Source organism: Aphelocoma coerulescens, unplaced genomic scaffold, assembly GCF_041296385.1.
Source record: "Aphelocoma coerulescens isolate FSJ_1873_10779 unplaced genomic scaffold, UR_Acoe_1.0 HiC_scaffold_39, whole genome shotgun sequence".
Classification (NCBI taxonomy): Eukaryota; Metazoa; Chordata; class Aves; order Passeriformes; family Corvidae; genus Aphelocoma; species Aphelocoma coerulescens.
The window spans coordinates 197,500-220,250 of NW_027183733.1; the positions used below are offsets into that span (position 1 = coordinate 197,500).

A 22,751-nucleotide genomic window follows, 5' to 3' on the forward strand; every position below is an offset into this window, starting at 1 on the left:
ACAGGAAAACTTCTCCTGCGGCTGTGTGCAGGCAGAGCCCTGAGGAGAGCAGGTGGCACATGGTGCGCTGGGCTGGGACAGCCAGCTGCAGAGCTCAAGGGAAGAAGCCCAAAGTGTCACAATGGCTCCTTGCCTTCACATGCAACACCTGGGTCACAATGGTCTCCTTGATTCCATGAGGCCCCACTGTGTCACAATGGCTCCTTGGTTCCATCAGGTTCCGCAGTGTCACCATGGTCTCCTTTGATCCGCACTGTCATCATGGACAATTGGTTCCATGAGGCCCCGCAGTGTCACAATGGTCCCTTGCTTCCATAGCTTTTATGTTGTAACAATGGACTCCTTGCTTCTATGAGCTAGCCTGCTTTTTGCAGAGGTGTCTTTGGTTCCCACAAGGCCCCGCTGTGTCTCAGTGCACCCTGGCTTCCATGTGGATCTGGAGTATCACAAAGGCTCCTTGGTTCCACCAGGTCCTGCTGTGTCACAATGGGTCCTGTGGTCCCTGAGGCCCTCCAAAGTCATCATGGAGGCTTGCTTCCATGAGGTTCCATTATGTGCCAGTGGTCATCTTGGTTCCAGGAGTTTCCTTAGTGTCACAATGCTCTCCATGCTTCCATGATTCCCCACAATGTCCCAATGCTCTCCAGGCTTCCATTAGGCCCTGCTTTGCCACAATGGTCCCCTTGTTTCCATGAGGCCCCGCTGTGTCACAATGGACGTACGGTTCCAGGATGTTGCGTGGTGTCACCGTGCTCTTCTTGAATCCGCCGTGTAACCATGGACCATTGGTTCCGTGCGGCCTGGCCGTGTCACAATGGGCTCCTTGATTCCATGATTCCCCACGGTGTCACAATGGAGCCTTGTTTCTAGGAGGTTCTGTACTGTCACAATTGCCTCCTTGATGCCATCAGCCCCTGCAGTGTCACAATGGCTCCTTGGTTCCATGAGGAACACAATAGCTTTGCATAAGCATTGAGCAACAGCTGCTGAACACACCTGGCAACATCTGCTTGCATCAAAAGAGGGCGTCAAGCTGACAATGGCACCAGCAGCTTCCATCTGCAACAGACACCCAGGGAAAGGACAGGCTGTGCCAATTTGGACAAATTTGGAGGAAAATATCCTCTGATAGAAGGCAGGTTACACCCAGCCCTCCCCCACCAGGTTCGGGAAAAAAGAATTTTCCTGGGAAGAAAGTGAAAGAGATAAAACCTATTTTTTTAACAAACACACAGGAAAAGGATACCAATGCTAAATATTAAAACCTCCCGCTGTGGAGAGAAACCTGGGATAATTTGAGAGTCCTTCCGTGTTTCGGTGGGGTCTCCTGAAACATCCATAGACAGCGAGGCCCGTGCAAAGAAACAGGGAGTGATTCTTGAGAGAAGTTTCAGAGCTCTTTCTTCTCCAGCCACATGGGCGGGGCACTGCCAAAGAACTGAGCAATCAAGGGACAACCAGGGCCCTCCTCACACAGGGCAACACAAAATAAGCAGTGCTGAACAGGATTAGGGCACATGTAAGCAGGGAGACCCCCGTGCCCAGGCCATGCCTCTACCCCAGGGTCCCCTCTCCCATGACCTCATGGCAGGGGGGAGGAACCCCAACACTTCCGTAGGTGTAGCCTCTCTCCTCCTCCTTGCAGCTGGCTCATGGGCCCACATTCAGGGCCCCCACCTCGGGAGAAAATTCTCCCAATGTGGTCTGATGTGGAAACAGTCAAGAAGAGAAGAAGGGAAAAAAACTCCCAAAGTCCCAGGAAAACAAAGTTCAACTCTCCATCTGCCTCCAGAGAAAAGGAGCTGAAAACTGGCTAAAAAGAAACAAAGTTGCTTCCTCTGCTCTTGCTGCAAGCAGAATGCAGAGGAGTGTGTATGTGTGTCCTTGAACAAACGCTCTGAGAAGTTTGTCCGGTTTTTTTTCCTCTCCCCCCTCTCAGGCTCAGTTGAAAGGCACAGAAATGCACAAAGTTCACTTCTGGGCATAGAGCAGCGATAGGGGATACACATGATAAAGTCACCCCAAGACACAGGGACAGAGAATTCAGTGGAAAGACTCCGAGAATTCTGCTCCCAGAGATCATTCATTCCTGCTCACACTGACCCTTGTAGAAAGGGGACATCGTTCCAGGCAGCCTGTACTGAGCATGTGGCTCCTGAGTGGGGTTTGTTGTTTAGGAAACCTGCTCAGGCTTTTCCATTCTTTCCTTCCAAACAGGAAAACTTCTCCTGCGGCTGTGTGCAGGCAGAGCCCTGAGGAGAGCAGGTGGCACATGGTGCGCTGGGCTGGGACAGCCAGCTGCAGAGCTCAAGGGAAGAAGCCCAAAGTGTCACAATGGCTCCTTGCCTTCACATGCAACACCTGGGTCACAATGGTCTCCTTGATTCCATGAGGCCCCACTGTGTCACAATGGCTCCTTGGTTCCATCAGGTTCCGCAGTGTCACCATGGTCTCCTTTGATCCGCACTGTCATCATGGACAATTGGTTCCATGAGGCCCCGCAGTGTCACAATGGTCCCTTGCTTCCATAGCTTTGATGTTGTAACAATGGACTCCTTGCTTCTATGAGCTAGCCTGCTTTTTGCAGAGGTGTCTTTGGTTCCCACAAGGCCCCGCTGTGTCTCAGTGCACCCTGGCTTCCATGTGGATCTGGAGTATCACAAAGGCTCCTTGGTTCCACCAGGTCCTGCTGTGTCACAATGGGTCCTGTGGTCCCTGAGGCCCTCCAAAGTCATCATGGAGGCTTGCTTCCATGAGGTTCCATTATGTGCCAGTGGTCACCTTGGTTCCAGGAGTTTCCTTAGTGTCACAATGCTCTCCATGCTTCCATGATTCCCCACAATGTCCCAATGCTCTCCAGGCTTCCATTAGGCCCTGCTTTGCCACAACGGTCCCCTTGTTTCCATGAGGCCCCGCTGTGTCACAATGGACGTACGGTTCCAGGATGTTGCGTGGTGTCACCGTGCTCTTCTTGAATCCGCCGTGTAACAATGGACCATTGGTTCCGTGCGGCCTGGCCGTGTCACAATGGGCTCCTTGATTCCATGATTCCCCACGGTGTCACAATGGAGCCTTGTTTCTAGGAGGTTCTGTACTGTCACAATTGCCTCCTTGATGCCATCAGCCCCTGCAGTGTCACAATGGCTCCTTGGTTCCATGAGGAACACAATAGCTTTGCATAAGCATTGAGCAACAGCTGCTGAACACACCTGGCAACATCTGCTTGCATCAAAAGAGGGCGTCAAGCTGACAATGGCACCAGCAGCTTCCATCTGCAACAGACACCCAGGGAAAGGACAGGCTGTGCCAATTTGGACAAATTTGGAGGAAAATATCCTCTGATAGAAGGCAGGTTACACCCAGCCCTCCCCCACCAGGTTCGGGAAAAAAGAATTTTCCTGGGAAGAAAGTGAAAGAGATAAAACCTATTTTTTTAACAAACACACAGGAAAAGGAGAACAATGCTAACTATTAAAACCTCTCGCTGTGGAGAGAAACCTGGGATAATTTGAGAGTCCTTCCGTGTTTCGGTGGGGTCTCCTGAAACATCCATAGACAGCGAGGCCCGTGCAAAGAAACAGGGAGCGATTCTTGAGAGAAGTTTCAGAGCTCTTTCTTCTCCAGCCACATGGGCGGGGCACTTCCAAAGAACTGAGCAATCAAGGGACAACCAGGGCCCTCCTCACACAGGGCAACACAAAATAAGCAGTGCTGAACAGGATTAGGGCACATGTAAGCAGGGAGACCCCCGGGCCCAGGCCATGCCTCTACCCCAGGGTCCCCTCTCCCATGACCTCATGGCAGGGGGGAGGAACCCCAACACTTCCGTAGGTGTAGCCTCTCTCCTCCTCCTTGCAGCTGGCTCATGGGCCCACATTCAGGGCCCCCACCTGGGTAGAAAATTCTCCCAATGTGGTCTGATGTTGAAACAGTCAAGAAGAGAAGAAGGGAAAAAAACCCCCAAAGTCCCAGGAAAACAAAGTTCAACTCTCCATCTGCCTCCAGAGAAAAGGAGCTGAAAACTGGCTCAAAAGAAACAAGGTTGCTTCCTCTGCTCTTGCTGCAAGCAGGATGCAGAGGAGTGTGTATGTGTGTCCTTGAACAAACGCTCTGAGAAGTTTGTCCGGTTTTTTTTTCCTCTCCCCCCTCTCAGGCTCAGTTGAAAGGCACAGAAATGCACAAAGTTCACTTCTGGGCATAGAGCAGCGATAGGGGATACACATGATAAAGTCACCCCAAGACACAGGGACAGAGAATTCAGTGGAAAGACTCTGAGAATTCTGCTCCCAGAGATCATTCCTGCTCACACTGACCCTTGTAGAAAGGGGACATCGTTCCAGGCAGCCAGTACTGAGCATGTGGCTCCTGAGTGGGGTTTGTTGTTTAGGAAACCTGCTCAGGCTTTTCCATTCTTTCCTTCCAAACAGGAAAACTTCTCCTGCGGCTGTGTGCAGGCAGAGCCCTGAGGAGAGCAGGTGGCACATGGTGCGCTGGGCTGGGACAGCCAGCTGCAGAGCTCAAGGGAAGAAGCCCAAAGTGTCACAATGGCTCCTTGCCTTCACATGCAACACCTGGGTCACAATGGTCTCCTTGATTCCATGAGGCCCCACTGTGTCACAATGGCTCCTTGGTTCCATGCGGTTCCGCAGTGTCACCATGGTCTCCTTTGATCCGCATTGTCATCATGGACAATTGGTTCCATGAGGCCCCGCAGTGTCACAATGGTCCCTTGCTTCCATAGCTTTTATGTTGTAACAATGGACTCCTTGCTTCTATGAGCTAGCCTGCTTTTTGCAGAGGTGTCTTTGGTTCCCACAAGGCCCCGCTGTGTCTCAGTGCACCCTGGCTTCCATGTGGATCTGGAGTATCACAAAGGCTCCTTGGTTCCACCAGGTCCTGCTGTGTCACAATGGGTCCTGTGGTCCCTGAGGCCCTCCAAAGTCATCATGGAGGCTTGCTTCCATGAGGTTCCATTATGTGCCAGTGGTCATCTTGGTTCCAGGAGTTTCCTTAGTGTCCCAATGCTCTCCATGCTTCCATTAGGCCCTGCTTTGCCACAATGGTCCCCTTGTTTCCATGAGGCCCCGCTGTGTCACAATGGACGTACGGTTCCAGGATGTTGCGTGGTGTCACCGTGCTCTTCTTGAATCCGCCGTGTAACCATGGACCATTGGTTCCGTGCGGCCTGGCCGTGTCACAATGGGCTCCTTGATTCCATGATTCCCCACGGTGTCACAATGGAGCCTTGTTTCTAGGAGGTTCTGTACTGTCACAATTGCCTCCTTGATGCCATCAGCCCCTGCAGTGTCACAATGGCTCCTTGGTTCCATGAGGAACACAATAGCTTGGCATAAGCATTGAGCAACAGCTGCTGAACACACCTGGCAACATCTGCTTGCATCAAAAGAGGGCTTCAAGCTGACAATGGCACCAGCAGCTTCCATCTGCAACAGACACCCAGGGAAAGGACAGGCACAGAGAATTCAGTGGACAGACTCCGAGAATTCTGCTCCCCGATGTCGTTCTGGCCCATGACACGGCTGCCATGGCTGTGAGGATGGCTCTGCTGCCGTTCCTGCCTTGGGGGAGGATGGTCTGCAGAGCGGGGCTGCCCTGGGCACTGTCAGAGGGACAGGGCAGGATGGCTCCTGCTGCCCGGGCCGGCTGCAGGCTCTGAAGCTGGGCAGCAGCCAGGGGTGCTCAGGGCTGTCCTGCAGAGCAGCTCCTGCAGCCCTGAGGGCTCTTTGCCAGGCCAGGGCATCTGCCACCTGCCAGGGGCAGCTCTCAGCCTGCCTGGGAGCTCCCCATGGGCTGTGGGGAGGAGTTGGAGGTGGAAGGAGCGACCCCCCTCAGGGCAGACTCCTCCTGCTGGGGAGGTGGTGCTACATGGCCAGGGCTGCTCTCAGCTTTCTCTTCAAGGGAAGGGAAAGGGGCTCTCAGGTTTGTCTGTGTCACTGAGACTCCTGCACTGCCGCCCTGGGGATCAGCAGCTCTGCCTCAGATCTCCCTCAGGAAGTGCCTCCTCACACTCCTCTGCCTGCAGACAGCACCAGCAGCACCTTGGCTTGCAGCATCTCCCTTTGTCTGAGCTGCCCTTCAGGCCCTGCTGCCAGGGAGATGCCCCTGGGCAGTGCCCTGTGCTGGGAGGGCTCTGCAGGGCAGAGCTGAGCCCCCAGGGCTGGGCTGGGCTCTGGCAGCACTGGCAGGGACAAGCCTTGGACCCAGAGAAACAGCTGCCAGGAGGCACAACTGCAGGCAGCAGAGAGCCAGAGCAACCACAGCTGCACAGGGAAAGGGAGAAGGGTTTAGAGCAATGGTTTTGAAATTGGGGCCTTCAAAAAGTCACTTTATTTTTCAAGCCCATTTTAAGTACAATCACCAGGAAATAGAGGGAGGTGAAATGAGCAAAGGGCACCTGTGTGGGGACCAGCAGGTCCGACTGCACTGGGGCACAGGGAGCCCTGTTTTCCCTCAGGGCCCCCAGTGTTCCGGCTGAGAGCAACGCTGAGGATGAGGCAGCAGCACAAACCTGAGCTCAGAAATCAAAAAGCTTAGCCAAGTTCCCTCACAGGAGGAGAAGTGGTTTTGCGGGAATTCGTAAGAAAATAGAATAGAATCGATTCAGGGGAATCTGTCCCAGCTTGTCAATGCCTTCTTCCAAGAGTTCACAATGCCCAGAGGGAAGAAATGTCCAACAGCAGCTCCATCAGGCACTTCCTCCTGCTGCCATTGGCAGACACGCGGCAGCTGCAGCTCCTGCACTTCTGCCTCTTCCTGGGCATCTCCTTGGCTGCCCTCCTGGGCAACGGCCTCATCATCAGCGCCGGAGCCTGCGGCCAGCACCTGCACAGCCCCATGTTCTTCTTCCTGCTCAGCCTGGCCCTCACCGACCTGGGCTCCATCTGCACCACTGTCCCCAAGGCCATGCACAATTCCCTCTGGGGCACCAGGCACATCTCCTACTCAGCATGTGCTGCTCAGGTGTTTTTCTTTCTGTTCTTCATCTCAGCAGAGTATTCCCTCCTCCTCATCATGTGCTACGACTGCTACGTGTCCATCTGCAGAGCCCTGCACTACGGGGCCCTCCTGGGCAGCAGAGCTTGTGCCCACATGGCAGCAGCTGCCTGGGCCAGTGCCTTTCTCTATGCTCTCATGCACACGGCCAATACATTTTCCCTGCCCCTGTGCCAGGGCAATGCCCTGGGCCAGTTCTTCTGGGAAATCCCACACATCCTCAAGCTCTCCTGCTCCAAATCCTACCTCAGGGAACTTGGGCTCATCGCTGTCAGTGTCTGTTTGCTCTTTGGCTGTTTTGTGTTCATTGTTTTCTCCTATGTGCAGATCTTCAGGGCCGTGCTGAGGATCCCCTCTGAGCAGGGCTGGCACAAAGCCTTTTCCACGTGCCTCCCTCACCTGGCTGTGCTCTCCCTGTTCCTCAGCACTGCCATTTTTGCCTACCTGAAGCCCCCCTCCATCTCCTCCCCATCCCTGGATGTGGCCCTGTCAGTTCTGTACTCGGTGGTGCCTCCAGCCCTGAACCCCCTCATCTACAGCCTGAGGAACCAGGAGCTCAGGGATGCCCTGAGGAAAGTGATGACTGGATACTTTTCACAAGTTAAAATCTTTCTATTTCCTTCTGCTGTGCGAGGAAAATGATGACTAGGATGCTTCTCAGAAGCAATAAACTCTCTTTTCTGCTCCAGAACCTTCAGAATGTAACTCTTTACAATCTCGGCCTTTTTTTTCCTCTTTGTCCATATTTTCATTGGTGCTTTCTCTTATTCTTTTTCTGGTGTTATTCTGCTTTATATAAAGTACTGTAGTACTACTCCTAGCATTTCTACATGAACATCTACCTTTCTTTTGAAACACAAAGACTTTCAGGAGGCTTCTTCTCTGTGCATTTGAATAAGAGCAAGGGGCTGCCCTGACCTTTGTGTCCAAGGTTTGTTCCTCAGCCCTTCTCTGGCTCTGCAGGGCCTGTGGACTCTGGCCTGTGGGCAGAGCTGGAGGGAAGAGACTCCCAGCACAGCAGCACGGCCAGGGACAATGGCCCTGCCTCTTCCCACCTCTGCTCTTCCCAGCTCCACACTCCCTTTCCCAGCCCTTCTGAGGGTGCAAGGCTGGAGTGCTCGGGCAGCTCGGTCACTGTCCTGCTGCGTGTCCGTGCTGTGACCACAGGCAGGGGCAGGCCATGGGCACTGCTGGGACACAGCCGGGCTCCAGCACAGCAGCTCCATCAGCAAAGGGCATCTCCTGAGGGCAGGGCAGGAAGGCTTCGCTCTCCTCCAGAGCTGCTGTCAGGAATGTGCCCCAGGAATGCCCTGGCAAAGCAAACCCCAGTGCCCAGGGGCAGGGGGGAGTGTGCAGGGGGGGCACGCAGCAGTGTCCTGGCACAGCCAGAGCTCCTGGGATGGACCTGAGGGAGCAGCAGAGCAGGGCCTGGGCTGGGCCTTTGTTCCGGGGACAGCCTGGGAAGGTGCCCAGGGCAAGTGTCCCACACCAGCCCCTGCCACCACCAATCCCAGCACTGGCCTCTGCCCTCACCTGCAGGAGGTTGTTTGTCCCTGCACGGAGGGACACCAAGTGCCCAGGCCAGCAGTCCGTGTTTGCTCTGTCCTGAGGAGCCTTCATCAGTGCATCGAGTGGGTGTGGGAAGATGAACCCGAGTGAGCACAAACACCATCAGCAGCACTCGGGGCTGGCACAATTCCAGGGGCACAAACAGTGCCCTGAGGCCACTTCACTCCCAGAGTAATGTCCTCTGGGAAACCACCTGAATTCTTTGCTGGGCTGTGCTGAGAACTGCATGGAGAGAAACGTCCAGGGCAGGGAGGCTCCAGGGAAAGTGCTCAGGACAGCCAAGGGCTGCACAGAGAGACACCGGAGTGGTGGGTCTGTGGGGAGAAATCACAGATGCCTCCCTTCGGAATCGCCCCCAGGACCTGGACAGGCCTGTGCTGTGTTCTGGGAACTGACCTGGAACTGAGGGATGTGGAAAAGGCCTTTGGTGTCAGGGATGTTGGGAAGGCTGGGCAGGCACTGGCATTTGTCCCTCAGGGATTCCATGAGGGTCCTGCCAAGATGAGCTCTGCTCCTCCTTGAAGCCCTTCACGGGCACAGAGGGCTGAGAGACCTTTCCAGGACAGGCTCAGGCCAAGGAGCCCTTGAGTCTCTCAGCCCCACGTCAGTGCCTGCTGAAATTCAATCTCCCTCCCCATCCCGCAGCAGCCCCGCATTTCCCTCCTCCAGCCTTGGTCTCCAGCACAGCCACGGGGGCTCTTGGGGCTCTTGGCTTTTCCTGCAGCCACCGAGGCCGGCTGAGCTCTGCCTTCCCCACACTCAGCCCTGCCCAGCGCAGGCAATGCACAGAAATTCCCTGTCTGTCCCTGGCCTTGCTGCCAGCCCCGGCAGCGGCTCCGCGGCCCCTCTGTGCCCCGCTGCCCCAGCCATGGTGCCACAGCCCCTGTGCAGGCCCAGCCCAGGACAGGAGCGCTGCGGGTGGGAACGGCCCCTGGGCCCTGCTGCCCACAGCAGCCTTGGGGCTCTGCGCTGCTGAGCTTTTGACGGGGTACCCTTCCTTCCCGGAGCAGGGTGAGAGAGCAGAGGAGGCTGCTGTTCTGCTGAGCTCTTTATTTCATAGTCTCACAGCTTTCTTGAAGGCAGAGTTCGAAGGGGGTTACATGATAAAGGCAAGCAGTGACAGCAAACAGCAGGAAAACACAGCTTCTTCTTCCTCTTCTATATGCTCTATATGCTCTATATATTCTGTATGCTCTATTGTCTATATGCTCTTGTCATAGGTTAGCAAGCATAGTCCCGGAAGGGATATCCTTGCTAAGGGGTGCTTACAGCTTCCTCTGGGACCTGATAGAACCTATCAGCTGGCCAGTTTGAATATGGACAATTCTTTAAGCCACTTAAAGTTGTGACCGCCTCTGTGATCCACACTTAAGAATAGACAAACTCCCCCCCCAAGCTCTCTCTCGTTTCCGGCACTGGGACAGGTGGCTGCAGGCCCCGTGCAGGGGCCAGCAGGCCCGGCCAGGCCCTGCTTGGGCCAGGCCGGGCCGGGCCACAGCCAGCCTGGAGCCATGGGCCTGTTCCAGCCGTGGAACCCCCCCCACTGCCTTGCCGTGGGCAGCCGGAGCGGCTCGGAATCCCCCCCTCCACTGCGGCCGAGATTCAGCAAAGCGGCACCTCTGTCCGGCAGAGGTCAGGTGACCAACAGCGATAAGCCACATTCCAGCTGTGAGGCCGAGGTGAGATTAACCCTTTTATTGCTGTGAAGAGCTGAAAACCTGAGGGAAGAGAGAGAGGAGATGCTTAAAGCTGAAAGTCTGTTGTGAAGCTATGATATATCAGAGTATCCTGTTGTAATTTCATGAAGATATGGGGGGTGGAGTGTTCAACTCGTAAGCAATAGGCAGATGCTGCCGCAGCTGTAATTTCATGAGAAGTTTGGACAGAGAGAGATGAATCAGATGAACCAGATGAGGACTTTTGCTCCAAAGAGGAAAGGAGAAAAACCTCAATTCCTAGAGATGCTTCCAGAGATAGTTTTAAAGATGAAGATGACCCTTTGCTCCCAGGGAAGGAGAAGGGCCTCTGTTTTTCTTTGTTTCTGAACAGCTCAACCTTAAAATTGTACCCCAGAAAACTTTCAAGAGTGGACCCTCGAAAGCAGTTGCGGGAAAAGCTGCAAGTCGGGGGAAGGGACTCACATCGCAAGCAGAGAGACTCCTCTTCCTGAATGGACTGAACAATATTTGGAAGTGGGTGGCTGTCTCGGTGTGATACTGTTTTCATAGCATGAGCAAAAAGAGACTTCTCTTTCTAAATGGACTAAACCAGGTTATTATGGAAGTGGTAAACAGACTGAACATCTTAAGGGTTGTCTTTACATTGTCAGTGGGAGACGGGAGGAAGGTGGGGGGAGGAGGAGAGTTCTAAAGGTGGTATAATTTTTTTCTTTTCTTCTTTTAGGTCTGTTAATAAACTTCTTTATATTCATTCAAGTTGGTGCCTGCTTTGCATTTCTCCTAATTCTTATCTCACAGAAGATAAACAGCAATGAGTATTTTAGACCAAACCACTACACTAAATTGGTGTTTCTGCCCGGTTACAAACCCAACCCGCGACAGCTCTATATATTCTCTGTAGTCTATACTCTATATGCTCTATACTCTATATGCTCTATACTCTATATGCTCTATACTCTAGACTCTATATTTTTTCTTGCAGAAGTGTGGATTATATTTGTTAATTGACCAATAAGATTAACACACGATTCTAGTTTTCCTTTTCTTAACCTATCCTGGTCTAATTCTAACAGTCGTAAGCCTTACACCAGTGTTACACAGGTATTACACAGATTTGCAGATGCAGTTTCTATCAGCTCTTATTGTTTATGTGAACACTCCATCTAAAAAATGTGAACAGTGTAATTCTATCCATATTTTGTCTAAAGTAAAGAATTCTGTGAAAAGGTAACACTGCTGCAGTAAGAACTGTGTTTAAGGTCTCTGCTGCAGCTTTTCAATGTTTCAGGCACTCCGCATATATTTCTACTAAAGGTTAAAATATCTATATTTCTATTTCACTTTGGTGTGACTTCATGTATCTCAGCTTGTCCAAAGGTTTTAATTCAACCCCTGTGCTTTGGCTTCCCTCTGGGCCTGAGTCCAGAGGAGCTTTCACTCCAACAAAACAGAACACTACAAGAAAAGTAAATGGAGTGGGAACTCAAGAGAGATTGAATTTTCTCTGATTCAACTCAAGGATTAATGCCATAGACTTCTGAGTGGAAGAATAATTAATTCATTCTCCTTAAGACAATAAATCAAGAGAATAAATCAGACTTTTGTATCAGGTCTGAGGGAGTAGATTGCATCCAACACAAGTTTTTCCTGTAGGATTTTTATTTTATTTTTTATTTTCTCAGGAGGTTGTATCAAGGCAGAAGAATTAAATTCAAGGTATTTGTAGCAAAGAGGTCTCTGCGGAACTGATTTTCCCAAATAAACATATCCCTTACCCCATATTCCATGACGGTAAGATTTTTTAATTTTAGACTCTAGTATATTGTACTGTATGTGTATTCAGAATACTTTGCAACAGTTAAATTTGCTTAAATTTAACTTCAGACATTTACTTAATTTTAAGAATTCACCTAATTTCAGCCATCTTTTAAAAAAGTATTTTCACACTTTTTTTTTTTTTTTTTTTTGTCTGTTACCTTTTCTGTGAGGAGGATCATCATTTGGGTTTTCTCTTGGTGCCTCACTAATGCACTCTCAGAGCCATGCTCTGTGTTATTAATGTAGTAGTGATCTGGGGTTCATGGATGGCTACTGCAGGAAACTTGATGGCCAGTAGTGAAAACAGCAAAAATAATGATGAGAGGAGCCACAGACGTTGTGATGTCTGAGAACTGTGAACTGCCAAAATCAAAAGGTCAGTACTCCTCTGGTTCAGAATGTCCTTCAGTTGGAGCTGGAACATACTTTGGGCTAAGAGCCTGAGCACAAGAGGCTGTAGCACCTATTTTGTTGAGCAGTTCCCTATTTCCCTACTCCATACTCCACTGCATTCCAGCATGTGATTTGCTGAGCTGTAGAATGTCCCTGAGTGGTGCGATTGCCTGGAATGCTTGAAAATTTGGCTTCACATTCCTCAGTTTCTTTTCAGCATTTTCTCTGTTCCCCTCATTGCCTCACACCAGCCCCTGTTTTACTTCTAGATGGAGAACAAGGTTACAAAATACAACTTCTCTTCCTGTGTACTTTGAGGGGTTCTCACCTGTAATAATAAATGAAATAGCTTTCATTCCTTTTGATTCCTCCTGGTATGATGCAAAGAAAGGAAAGGTAGCTGGAACTATGGCTTTTTGGGGTGGCTGTTATACCAGAGCCCTGGATCTGTATTAGGGATATTCGTGTTGTCCAGACTGTCTCAGCAGAAAGAGGGAGGAGTGGAATGTTAATGTCAGGAGCTCATCCCTGTCCGTGATTTATTAAAAGAAGCCTAGCTTCATGTCTTTGGCCCTGAATTAAATACCTGCAGTTTGGCTGCATGAGTTTGTATCTATGTATCCCACTTCTGTGCAATGTCTGAAGGCCAGGGAACTGCCTTTGTTACCTCTCCTACTGGCACTGCTACAGGAGAAGGAAAGAAATCCAACTAATTTTTAATCAGCTAACGTGTCCCTTTTGGATACAGAATTCACTGAGAGCCATAAATACAGTGCATGGCTTTAATAAAGCATAAACGTGAATTTTAAACCACACCTGGAGTTGATGTTGCTTGGACTGAATGTGTGCACAGCCCAGTGTTTCTCCTCATCATCCCTATCATGAATTTCTGCCATTTTTCCTCTTAATTCCTGTCTGAACAAAAGCAGACTTTGTGCCACTCAGTGGAGAACATCCTTCTCAGGCATCAGGAAACTGCCCCATCTCTTTGTTCACCATCTCGAGTGCTTTTCTCACTCAGAGAGGATGGCAACACCACCGGGATTCGTGTACTGACTGTGAGCAGCAAGCTTTGGCCCTGGTGAAACTGAAGGACCATAAGGCAAGGCAGGAATTTGTTAAGAAGTTCTCACTAATCCCTGGATTTGAGGGAATGATGGAATAAACGGCAAACCTTTTGCTTCAGGCACTGGAGCAGATGATTTTTCTAACAAATAATATTGCTTTGAGTGTTACTGAGCTCATTCACGTTGTGAGGGACTTTTTCTTTAAAAAACCATTGATTTCTTTGTACCTGAATAGCACAGCTTTTGAACAGCTGGATGCTTTTGTGTTCCTTCTCCCGTTGATGATGTCAGTGTGCCTTTTGCTGCATATCCAAGGACAGCTTTTAATTTTTCTCATTTTTAGCTTCACTTCCTAGTTTTTACAGTTAAGTGCATTTTTTATGTTGTAGGTCCCCTGTCACATTTCCCTCGGGCAGTATCTGTACACTGCAAGTAATTCAGCCTCTCTCTTTCTGTTTCATCTCATGCTAATGGCTGGGAGAAGTTATCTGGGCTAGCCAGGCTAAGGAACCTCCTGTTCTTGCCTGATTTTCTTTAGCTGAGAATCTGCTGGCTATCTCACTGCTCCTTGGAGTATCATGTTGCTCTGGGTTCTGCAGATAGTTATCTGAGGTGTGAACTGGCCAGATGAATTGCTGCCCTTTGTAAATGGCTCTGTTTAAATTTCTGTGCTATCTTGGACACCGCTTAAGGTGTTGGGTCCTTCTTGCTTCAGGTGCTGTAAATGGGAAGATGAAAAATTCCTTCCCATCACTGATGAAAGTCCTGGCCAATCTCCATATCAGGGGAGATCTGTAATGTGATGAATTTCCTTTGCTGCAGCATCTGTGCCAGCTTTTCTCCCTTGTGTTTGATTGTTTATAACATACACAGATATATGTTTTACTTCGGGAAAATTTGGGAGCATGGTGTGTTCATACCTACTCGGTAACATATTTTCAGTACATATAACACGTGAATGGAAAAAGGGAAGTGCAGCACAATGAGTGTGTTTTGGGTATCTCCTGCAGATGTTGAATCTGTCCACAGTAAGAGATTTTTAAGAAAGTTTTATTAATGAACATTGCACCATTACTTTTTTTATGCTTGCAGCTGCTAAGAGGGAAGGAAAGTCCCATGTCTCTCTTACACTTGTTGAAACACAGCATGATTTGTTGGTGTATATAAATTTAAGCTAGCTATTTCTCATTTGACTTCATTTTGCTTTGTGCCAAGGTCCTCTGGAGTAACTGAAACAAAAGTAAAATGTCTGTTCTGATGTAATGATTGAAGAAAATGTAAAAGGATAGCAACAGTCAAATTAGATCCCCTTGCTGCTCATTGCCAGGAAGAGCTGGTTCATTAGACCAAAGCAGGATGGAAGTGATGAGCAATGTGCTTGCTTAAAGGATTCCTCTCTTGAGAGGGTGATGGTGTCACCTGGATCCTTGTGATCATCATCTGCTGCTTGCTGACAGCCTCTGAGGAACAAGCCTCAATGTCATCTGACCTGTCTGTGACCCATCGGCCTCGGGAAACAGCTGCTTCCTCTCATGCTGCACTGGTTTGGAAAGGAAGGAAGAGGCGGGAAATTTGTGACTTTCACCTGTGTGAGTGCCTTGGTGGGAACAAGATTGTGTCTTTTTAGGTAAGAAAGCGTGTGTCTCTCTCTTAAAAAGCCCAGTGCTTGTTATCTTTGCTAAGCAATTGCAAAGAACCAATGAAATAGAGAGAGTGTTGTGGTGGATATTAACTTTTAATGAGCTTACAGAATAGAGCCTCTCATAATTGGAATTCCTTAGCTCTACATAGATATTGAAAATAAGAATGTAGTGAAGTTGCTATATACGCTAGCAGATGATTTCCAAACACTTCAACCCAAAGGATTTAAAATTTATTATGCTAAGAAATTGCTTGGGACGTGCAACTCTTAGACAGTAACTACATTTCATGCTAAGTAGACATAATCTGGTTATGTTGAAATGTAAAGACTCAACTGGGGTCTTGCTGAAAGCAGTGGTAGAAGTACTGTTGGCTTCACTAAATGCAGACCTGGGCCAGTGGGAACGATCCTGGTGCTGGGAGACAACAAGGTCTGCATGGAGGCGGGGGTGGGGGAAATCACGGTCAGGAGTTGGCCACAGTATTTTAAGAACTATAAAGGACTTGGAATGGCCTGGGGAGTTCTGTTCCGGGTAGAGATGATGATGGGATGGGTCAGCATTTAGGAAATGCTGATTAAATGAAGGGCACGTAGGGAGTTGAAGACATTGTGTTAAGGTGAGGAACAAGACCGGGACACCGCGCTGGGGCCCCGCGCACTTTTCAAGCCCGGCCGCCCCCACGGGCCGGGCCCCGCGGCTCCTGCTGCCGCCCCCCAGCACGGGGCTGTGTCCCAGACCCCACGCTCCAGCCCCAGGTTTGGGGGCGGCAGCGGAGCTGCTGGACGGAGGACGGCTGGAGGAGCAGGAGCGGGAGGAAGAGGAGGGATAAAGGGGGAGGAACGAGAGGAAGAGGTGGGACAGAAGGAGCAGGAAGAGGAGCTTCCACGTGCATGCATCGCTCTCTGTGTCCGCAGCTCTCGGCTCCGGGAGCATCGTTCCCCTCATCCCGCAGGTGACCGGGGAGGGGCAGCTCGCCTGCGGGGTATCCGCCAGCTCCGAGGGAGTTTTGGGGCACCCCTAATCCTGAGGGGGCGGTGCTGGCAGCGGGGGACACGTGGCTCCGGCACCTCTGGCCCCAGCTGAGCCCCCCCCGCCCCCAGCGCCCCCCGGAGCGGAATTTGGGGAGGGGGAGGTGGGGGCGGCCAGGCCGGGCCCCCCCGCGCTGTCCCGGCGGGGGCCGAGTGCGGGCGGGAGCCCCGCGGGGCCCGGCCCTGCCCGGGCACGGCTGATGCCGCCCGCCCGCGCTCCGCACTGGTCCGGACTGGTGCTCCCAGTGCCGTGCGGGGCGGGGCCGCTCTGGGGACCCCCCAGGGCACAGCGCGGCTGCTTTGGGGCTGTGGGCAGCGCCCGGCGCTGGGCATGGGGCGTGTGGGGGCAGCTGGGGCCGCACTGGTGGCACTGGTGGTGCTGGGAGCCCCCCCGGCCGCGGGGTGAGCGGTGAGAAGGGGGGCGGGCCTGGGACCCCAAATTGAGCGAAATGGGGAATGGAACCCCCAAAGTGAGCAGGAGGGGCCTGGAACCCCCAAAACCAAGGCCGGGGGAGGGGAGGCAGGGATTGGGGATGGGGAAGATGCAGAAGGGGGGGGGGGGGGGGAAGAGGGGGCTGGGACCTCCAAACTAAGCGGGATGGGGATGGGACACCCAAATTGAGCTGGAATGGGGCTGTGGATTGGGGGAACGCTGAGAAAGGGGAGGAGAGGGGAGGGAAAGGTGGGGTTGGGACAGAAGAGTGGTTCCATGGGGGTGCAGCCCTGTCCCCCAGCACCTGAGCCCTGGAGCGATTCCCTGGGGCTCTGGAGAAGGGAGGGATCCACACTGGGGGGTCCCCAACCCCCCTGTCCATCCCTGGGGCTGATCGGGGAGCTCCCCCCACACAGCAGCCGGTGCTGTGGCAGCCGTGGGGCAGAGGGGGTGGGAAAGGGGGGGCAGGGTGGGAGTGGAGGCGGAGCAGGAGGAAGAGGAGGGAGAGAGGAGGAGGAGGAACTGGAGAACCACGAGGTTCCACCGCCCGCCCACTGTGTCCGCAGCACCCCCAGCCCCGGTAGCATCTTCCCCCCCCATGCTGCAGGTGAGTGGGGAGGGGGAGCTCACCCCAAATCTATCGGGGGGTCACCAGGAGGGGTTTTTTTGGAGGGGTGTTTGGAGCTTGCAGATTCTGGAATCAAGCCCCAGATGTCCTTGCATGTCCCTGGGAGGGATTTTTGGGCCACAGGGGATATGTGGATCTTGCAGGACTCCAAAGCTGAGCTATAATTGCCCCTTGGGGGTCTTGGGGGGTCCATGTGAGGATTGCCCGGTCCTGGTGGGGTTGGACATTGGCTTTGGGGATCCCCAGGAGAGCGGAAGGCTGGAACACGGGAACCCTGGAGTGGGGAGAGCAGAGAGGGACGATACCAGAGCTGGGGGACCCCCAAGAGCCTGGAGGGGTGGGGGGGCCTGGAGATGAGGTGGGGTTGGGATCTCTCAGCCCTAAAAGGGGCGGTGAGGAGAGGGGGGAGCCCCAAGTGCCTGGAGTGGAGGGAGGCTGAAGAGGGGGACCCTGGGACCTCTGGGAGCCAAAGCAGAATCAGGAAAAAAGGGACCTGTGGGACCCCCAAAACCCCCCAGCATCCCTAAGCAGGACCCCGGAGAGGGGGATCCCCAGGACCCACGGGACCCCCAGCAGCCCTGACAAGAGGGACCCCCAGAACCCCAAAGTGTGGAGACTAGAAAGGGGGAACTCCTGGAGGCTGTTTTTGGAGTCACTCTTGATTTTTTGTTGGTTTTATGGACACCAGGTACCCAGTGACTTCTAAAGATGGGCTTGGGCAGGAGGAAGCCCCAACCCAACACACTCATCCCTTGTTTCTCCCCAAACCAGGATTTCCCATTCCCAGCCCTTGGCCAGATGGAGGAGGAGGCTGTGAGGAAGAGGAAGATGCCCCAGGACCCCCAGGCTGGTGAGGGGGAAGTCAGTGCCCCTTTCCCCCTCTGTCCTGCTCCATCTCCCAGCCCAGCATCGCCCCCGGCTGCAGGACAACCCCGATGCCAATACCGTCCTGCTGGGGACGCACTGGGGGGATCTCCTTCCCCTTCCCTGTGGCATGGAGGCAAATCCCATCCTCTCCTTGTCCTTCCTCCCCCAGACAAGCAGCTGAGCACGGAGCCCAGGGAGGACAAATCCCCGCGGCAGAACCTGGTGGAAGAGGCTGTTTTGAGCGGCTCCACGGTGCAGGAATCCAACGGGGAGGAAAAGCCCCGGAGATCCCGCAGGAGGAGGGGCTGCAAATGCAGCCCAGGGTGCTCTGAGGAGGAAAGACCCACCCTGTGCCGGGAAGGCGGCCGGAGATCCAGCCAGAGGTCAGAGCTGGTGGTTCATGAGCAGCTTCACGATGGGGAGAAGCCCCACAAGTGTGGGGAATGTGAGAAGAGCTTCAGCCAGAGATGCACCCTCATCCGCCACCAGAGGTTACACACTGGGAAGAGGCCCTATGAGTGTGGGGAATGTGGGAAGAGCTGTGTCACAATCTCCAACCTACGTATCCACCAGAGGATCCACACCAGGGAGAGGCCCTACGAGTGTCCCGAGTGTGGGAAGAGGTTTCAGACCAGCTCCCATCTCCTCCTGCACAAGCGGATTCACACGGATGAGAGGCCCTTCCGCTGCTCCGAATGCCGGAGGGGCTTCAAGCAAAACTCCCACCTCGTCACCCACCGGCGCATCCACACCGGGGAGAGGCCCTACGAGTGTCCCCAGTGTGGGAAGAGCTTCTCAGACAGCTCTAACTTGACCAGACACCAACGGAGGCACCGCTAAGGGAAGCCCTGCGAGTGCCTCGAGTGCGGGAAGAGCTTTGTCCTCTGCTCCAACTCCATCTCCCATCAGAGGACCCATGTTTGGCAGAGCCCTGGTGACCCAGATTCCCTGTGATCCAGGTTGGGAAGACCCCTGGCTGGTGCTCTCCACGTTCTCCTGGATCCCCGTAGGCACCTGGGTGAATGCAGGGGCAGGAACATCCATCGGGATTCAGATCAACATTGGAGACTCATTGGGAAGAGCTGATTTTTTACCTTTACACCCTAAAATTTTCATCTGCTCTGTCCAATTGTTTCTTCATGTGCCTGCGGAGAGAAACAATGGACTCTACACGATTCGGTGTGAATCAGGCAGAAGCCATTTTATTGATGACCTACTGTCCCTCATATACAGTTCTTGCTTTCCCTACACGCGATGGTGCATTATTATTACTGGTTAAGGGCTATTTTCACACGCTGCTTTATGCTTTGTGATTGGCTCTTGTCTGTGTGTCACACTGTCTGTCGTGTATGTCACAACTGTCCTTCAGTTTGCATTTTCTTATCCTTTTCTTCCTTTGCTTGTTCCTCATTCACATCCTCCCCAGTGCTGCTTGTTCCTTTCTCACAACCTCCCCATGGACTCTTCCCCTGTGCAGGTGCTCAAGTCCTTCTGTCTTACGTGCTCTGGTTCTTCTGTTTTATGGCTGGTTCATGATACGTCCATTTTCTAGTAAAAACATGGTTTCCACAGTCTCGAGGCATCAATGGGTCCCACTGAGCTCCATGCCCACCACAGGCTCCTCATGGACTCCTTGGAGGAGAGAATTGGAGGCCGGGATTGCACAAAGCTCTCAGAGACTCCTAGGCAAAAGCCAAAGCCCTTTGAAAACCCTGCAGTCCCTGGGAGCATTCAGGAGCCCCCAGGGCCATTCCTGACCAAGGCTCCCCAGGGACTCCTTCCAGCAGATCCCTGAGGCCACTGGGATGTGGGGGGATGCTGAGGGCAGGACAAGGGGCTGACAGTGCCCAGCCTTGCTGGGGCTGTGCCCAGGAGGCCCCAGGGCCTCAGGACAAGGTGTCTCCTCCCAGCCCTTGGTGGCACAGACGCTGCTGTGCCCCAGGGCACCAAGACTTGCCTTCTCTTTGTCCCCCCCTGTCATCCCTGCCTCCAGTTCTCTGCTCTGACTGCAGCCTGGGGACACTTTCTCAGTCGTGTCCCTCACTGGGACCCATGAAAACTTCCAGAAACTTTGAAGTTCAATTCTGACTTGAATCCTTGAGAGGTTTCTGCCAGTCCCTGCCAGGAACTGATGTTCAGGGCCTCAGCACCAAGCCCCGAGGGGGTCATTACAGCCCTTGTGCTGTGTCTGTGCTGCCGAGCTGGGCCGGGCTCCTGGCACAGAGGCAGCTCCTGGCAAGCAGCAGCGCTGCAGAGAGACAGCTCTGGCCAGGAGCAGCTCCTGGGCACAGCCCAGCAGGGCTGGGGCACTGCCTGCAGCCAGCCCGGGCACAGCACAGGGGCACACAGGGCTTCAACTCAGATGGGCTGGGAAGGGGCTGGGAAGTGACTGCGGGAGAATCACTGCCAGCCCCTGGCACAGGAAGCCTCTGGCTGCAGGACACGGCAGCTGCAGCTCCTGGAGGGATCTCCTAAAGCTGCAACATCCCCCTGCCTACGGATTCTGTGAGTACAACTCAGAGCATCTCGAGTGCAGGGGAGGTGAAATGCTCATGAGGCTCTGATGGGCTGAGGGTTTCTGATCACTCCCAGAATATTTCCAATACAAGGATTTTGATAGAAATGAGGAAAATTTCCTGAGACTTTGTTTTCAGTTTCCTGCCACTGGAGAATGGTGGGGAGGGAGGATAAATATTAAAGGTGTTACGAATTTTTTCAGGTCCCTGGGACATCCGAACTGTTACTTTCAGTGATCAGCAGGTGCACAGGAGATCCCTCATGTGCTTTCAGCCACTCCTGTGCCCATGGACAGCACCAGCATCACCTTGGCTGGACCCATCAGGCTCAGTCTGAGCTGTCCTTTCTCCAAGCTGCAAGCAGAACCTGTCCCCAGCCAGTGCCCTGCACACAGGCAGGTTTCTGTAGGGCCAAGGAGAGTGCACAGAGATATGGGGTCTGTGAGTGCTGGCAGGAAGAGATCAGGCACAGGGAAACACCTCCAGGAGGAAAATCCCCAGGAAGCAGGGAAGAGATCAGGGAAGGAGAGAAAACAAACCCAGCAATGTGTCAGGCAGAGTTTAGAGATCCCCACAGGATCCCCTCCAGTGCAGCCCCTCCCTCTGAAGAAGCCCCCTCCCTCCTGTGCCCCCCAGACAAGCCTCTGCCCTCAGGGCTGGGGGTCCAAGGCGTGAAGCCCCTCCTGGGCAGGCAGAGCTGCAGCAGAGCCGTGGGGCAGCTCTGCAGCCCCGGGCCCAGTTCCCTCTGCAGAGCACAGGGCTGGGAGCATCTGCCTGGCACTGGGGGGCTCTGGGAGGGGGCACAGCTGGCTCAGGGTGATGCTGGCCCAGTGCCCGGCTCTGGGCAGGGCTGTCAGTGCAGCCAGGGCAGCAGCTCAATCTCCCTTCATCCAGTGCCAGCTCTGGGACTCTTGGCTCTCTCCCCGAGGTTTCCTTCCAAGCTGGGAGTTTCCTCCAGGATGCAAATCTGTCCTGGAGCATCTTTGTGTTACCTGAAAGCCCAGAGAGAGGAGAAAAGCAGAGATGCTACAAGTGTGAAAATGCTGTTGGGTTGGTGAAATGAGCCCGGTGTGTCCTCGGCTACGAATGTGGTGCTGAGACCTTGAGAGAGGGACGGACATTTGGGGGTCTGTGGTGGATCCATCTGCTCCCAGCAGCACCTGGTGATCTTTAAGGGAAACATGGGAGGGTGAACCTTCTGCATTTGAGAAAAGTGAAACAGAGAAACTCTGAGCAGGTCAGAATGACAGAGCACCTCCCCTGAGTCTCCACTCATCATCTTGCCTTGCAAAATTGCTCTGTTCTCCCTGAGTGAAGCAGAAAGGTTGAGGATTTCTGATACCCAAGAATACCAGGAGAGATATGGGGGGAGCTTAAAACAAAAACCCCAGAACTCTTAAACACCAAAGGGTGTCTGTGTGTGCTCCAGGGAGGGTGTACAGGAAATGGCTTTGATTGTGGTTACAGACATCTCCTCTAACTCTTCACTGTCTTTTTCTCCGTGGCAGAACCCAATGCCCGGACACAGCCAATGTCCAACAGCAGCTCCATCAGGCACTTCCTCCTGCTGCCATTGGCAGACACGTGGCAGCTGCAGCTCCTGCACTTCTGCCTCTTCCTGGGCATCTCCCTGGCTGCCCTCCTGGCCAACGGCCTCATCATCAGCGCCGGAGCCTGCGGCCAGCACCTGCCCAGCCCCGTGTTCTTCTTCCTGCTCAGCCTGGCCCTCAGCGACCTGGGCTCCATCTGCATCACTGTCCCCAAGGCCATGCACAATTCCCTCTGGGCACCAGGCACCTCTCCTACTCAGCATGTGCTGCTCAGGTGTTTTTCTTTCTGTTCTTCATCTCAGCAGAGTATTCCCTCCTCCTCATCATGTGCTACGACCGCTACGTGTCCATCTGCAGAGCCCTGCACTACGGGGCCCTCCTGGGCAGCAGAGCTTGTGCCCACATGGCAGCAGCTGCCTGGGCCAGTGCCTTTCTCTACGCTCTCATGCACATGGCCAATACATTTCCCCTGCCCCTGTGCCATGGCAATGGCCTGGGCCAGTTCTTCTGGGAAATCCCACACATCCTCAAGCTCTCCTGCTCCAA

The 22,751-nt window shown here is 53.2% G+C and overlaps 1 protein-coding gene across 1 annotated transcript; it reads left to right on the forward strand.

The window, feature by feature from the left end:
- Positions 1–16,053: 16,053 nt before the first annotated feature.
- Positions 16,054–21,362, forward strand: LOC138101676 (zinc finger protein 239-like). The gene is made up of 4 exons (XM_068999449.1): positions 16,054–16,135; positions 17,211–17,251; positions 18,044–18,122; positions 18,309–21,362. Exons 2-4 carry the CDS (start codon positions 17,243–17,245, stop codon positions 18,977–18,979), a joined length of 759 nt encoding a protein of 252 aa, XP_068855550.1. The 5' UTR covers positions 16,054–16,135; positions 17,211–17,242; the 3' UTR covers positions 18,980–21,362.
- Positions 21,363–22,751: the final 1,389 nt, after the last annotated feature.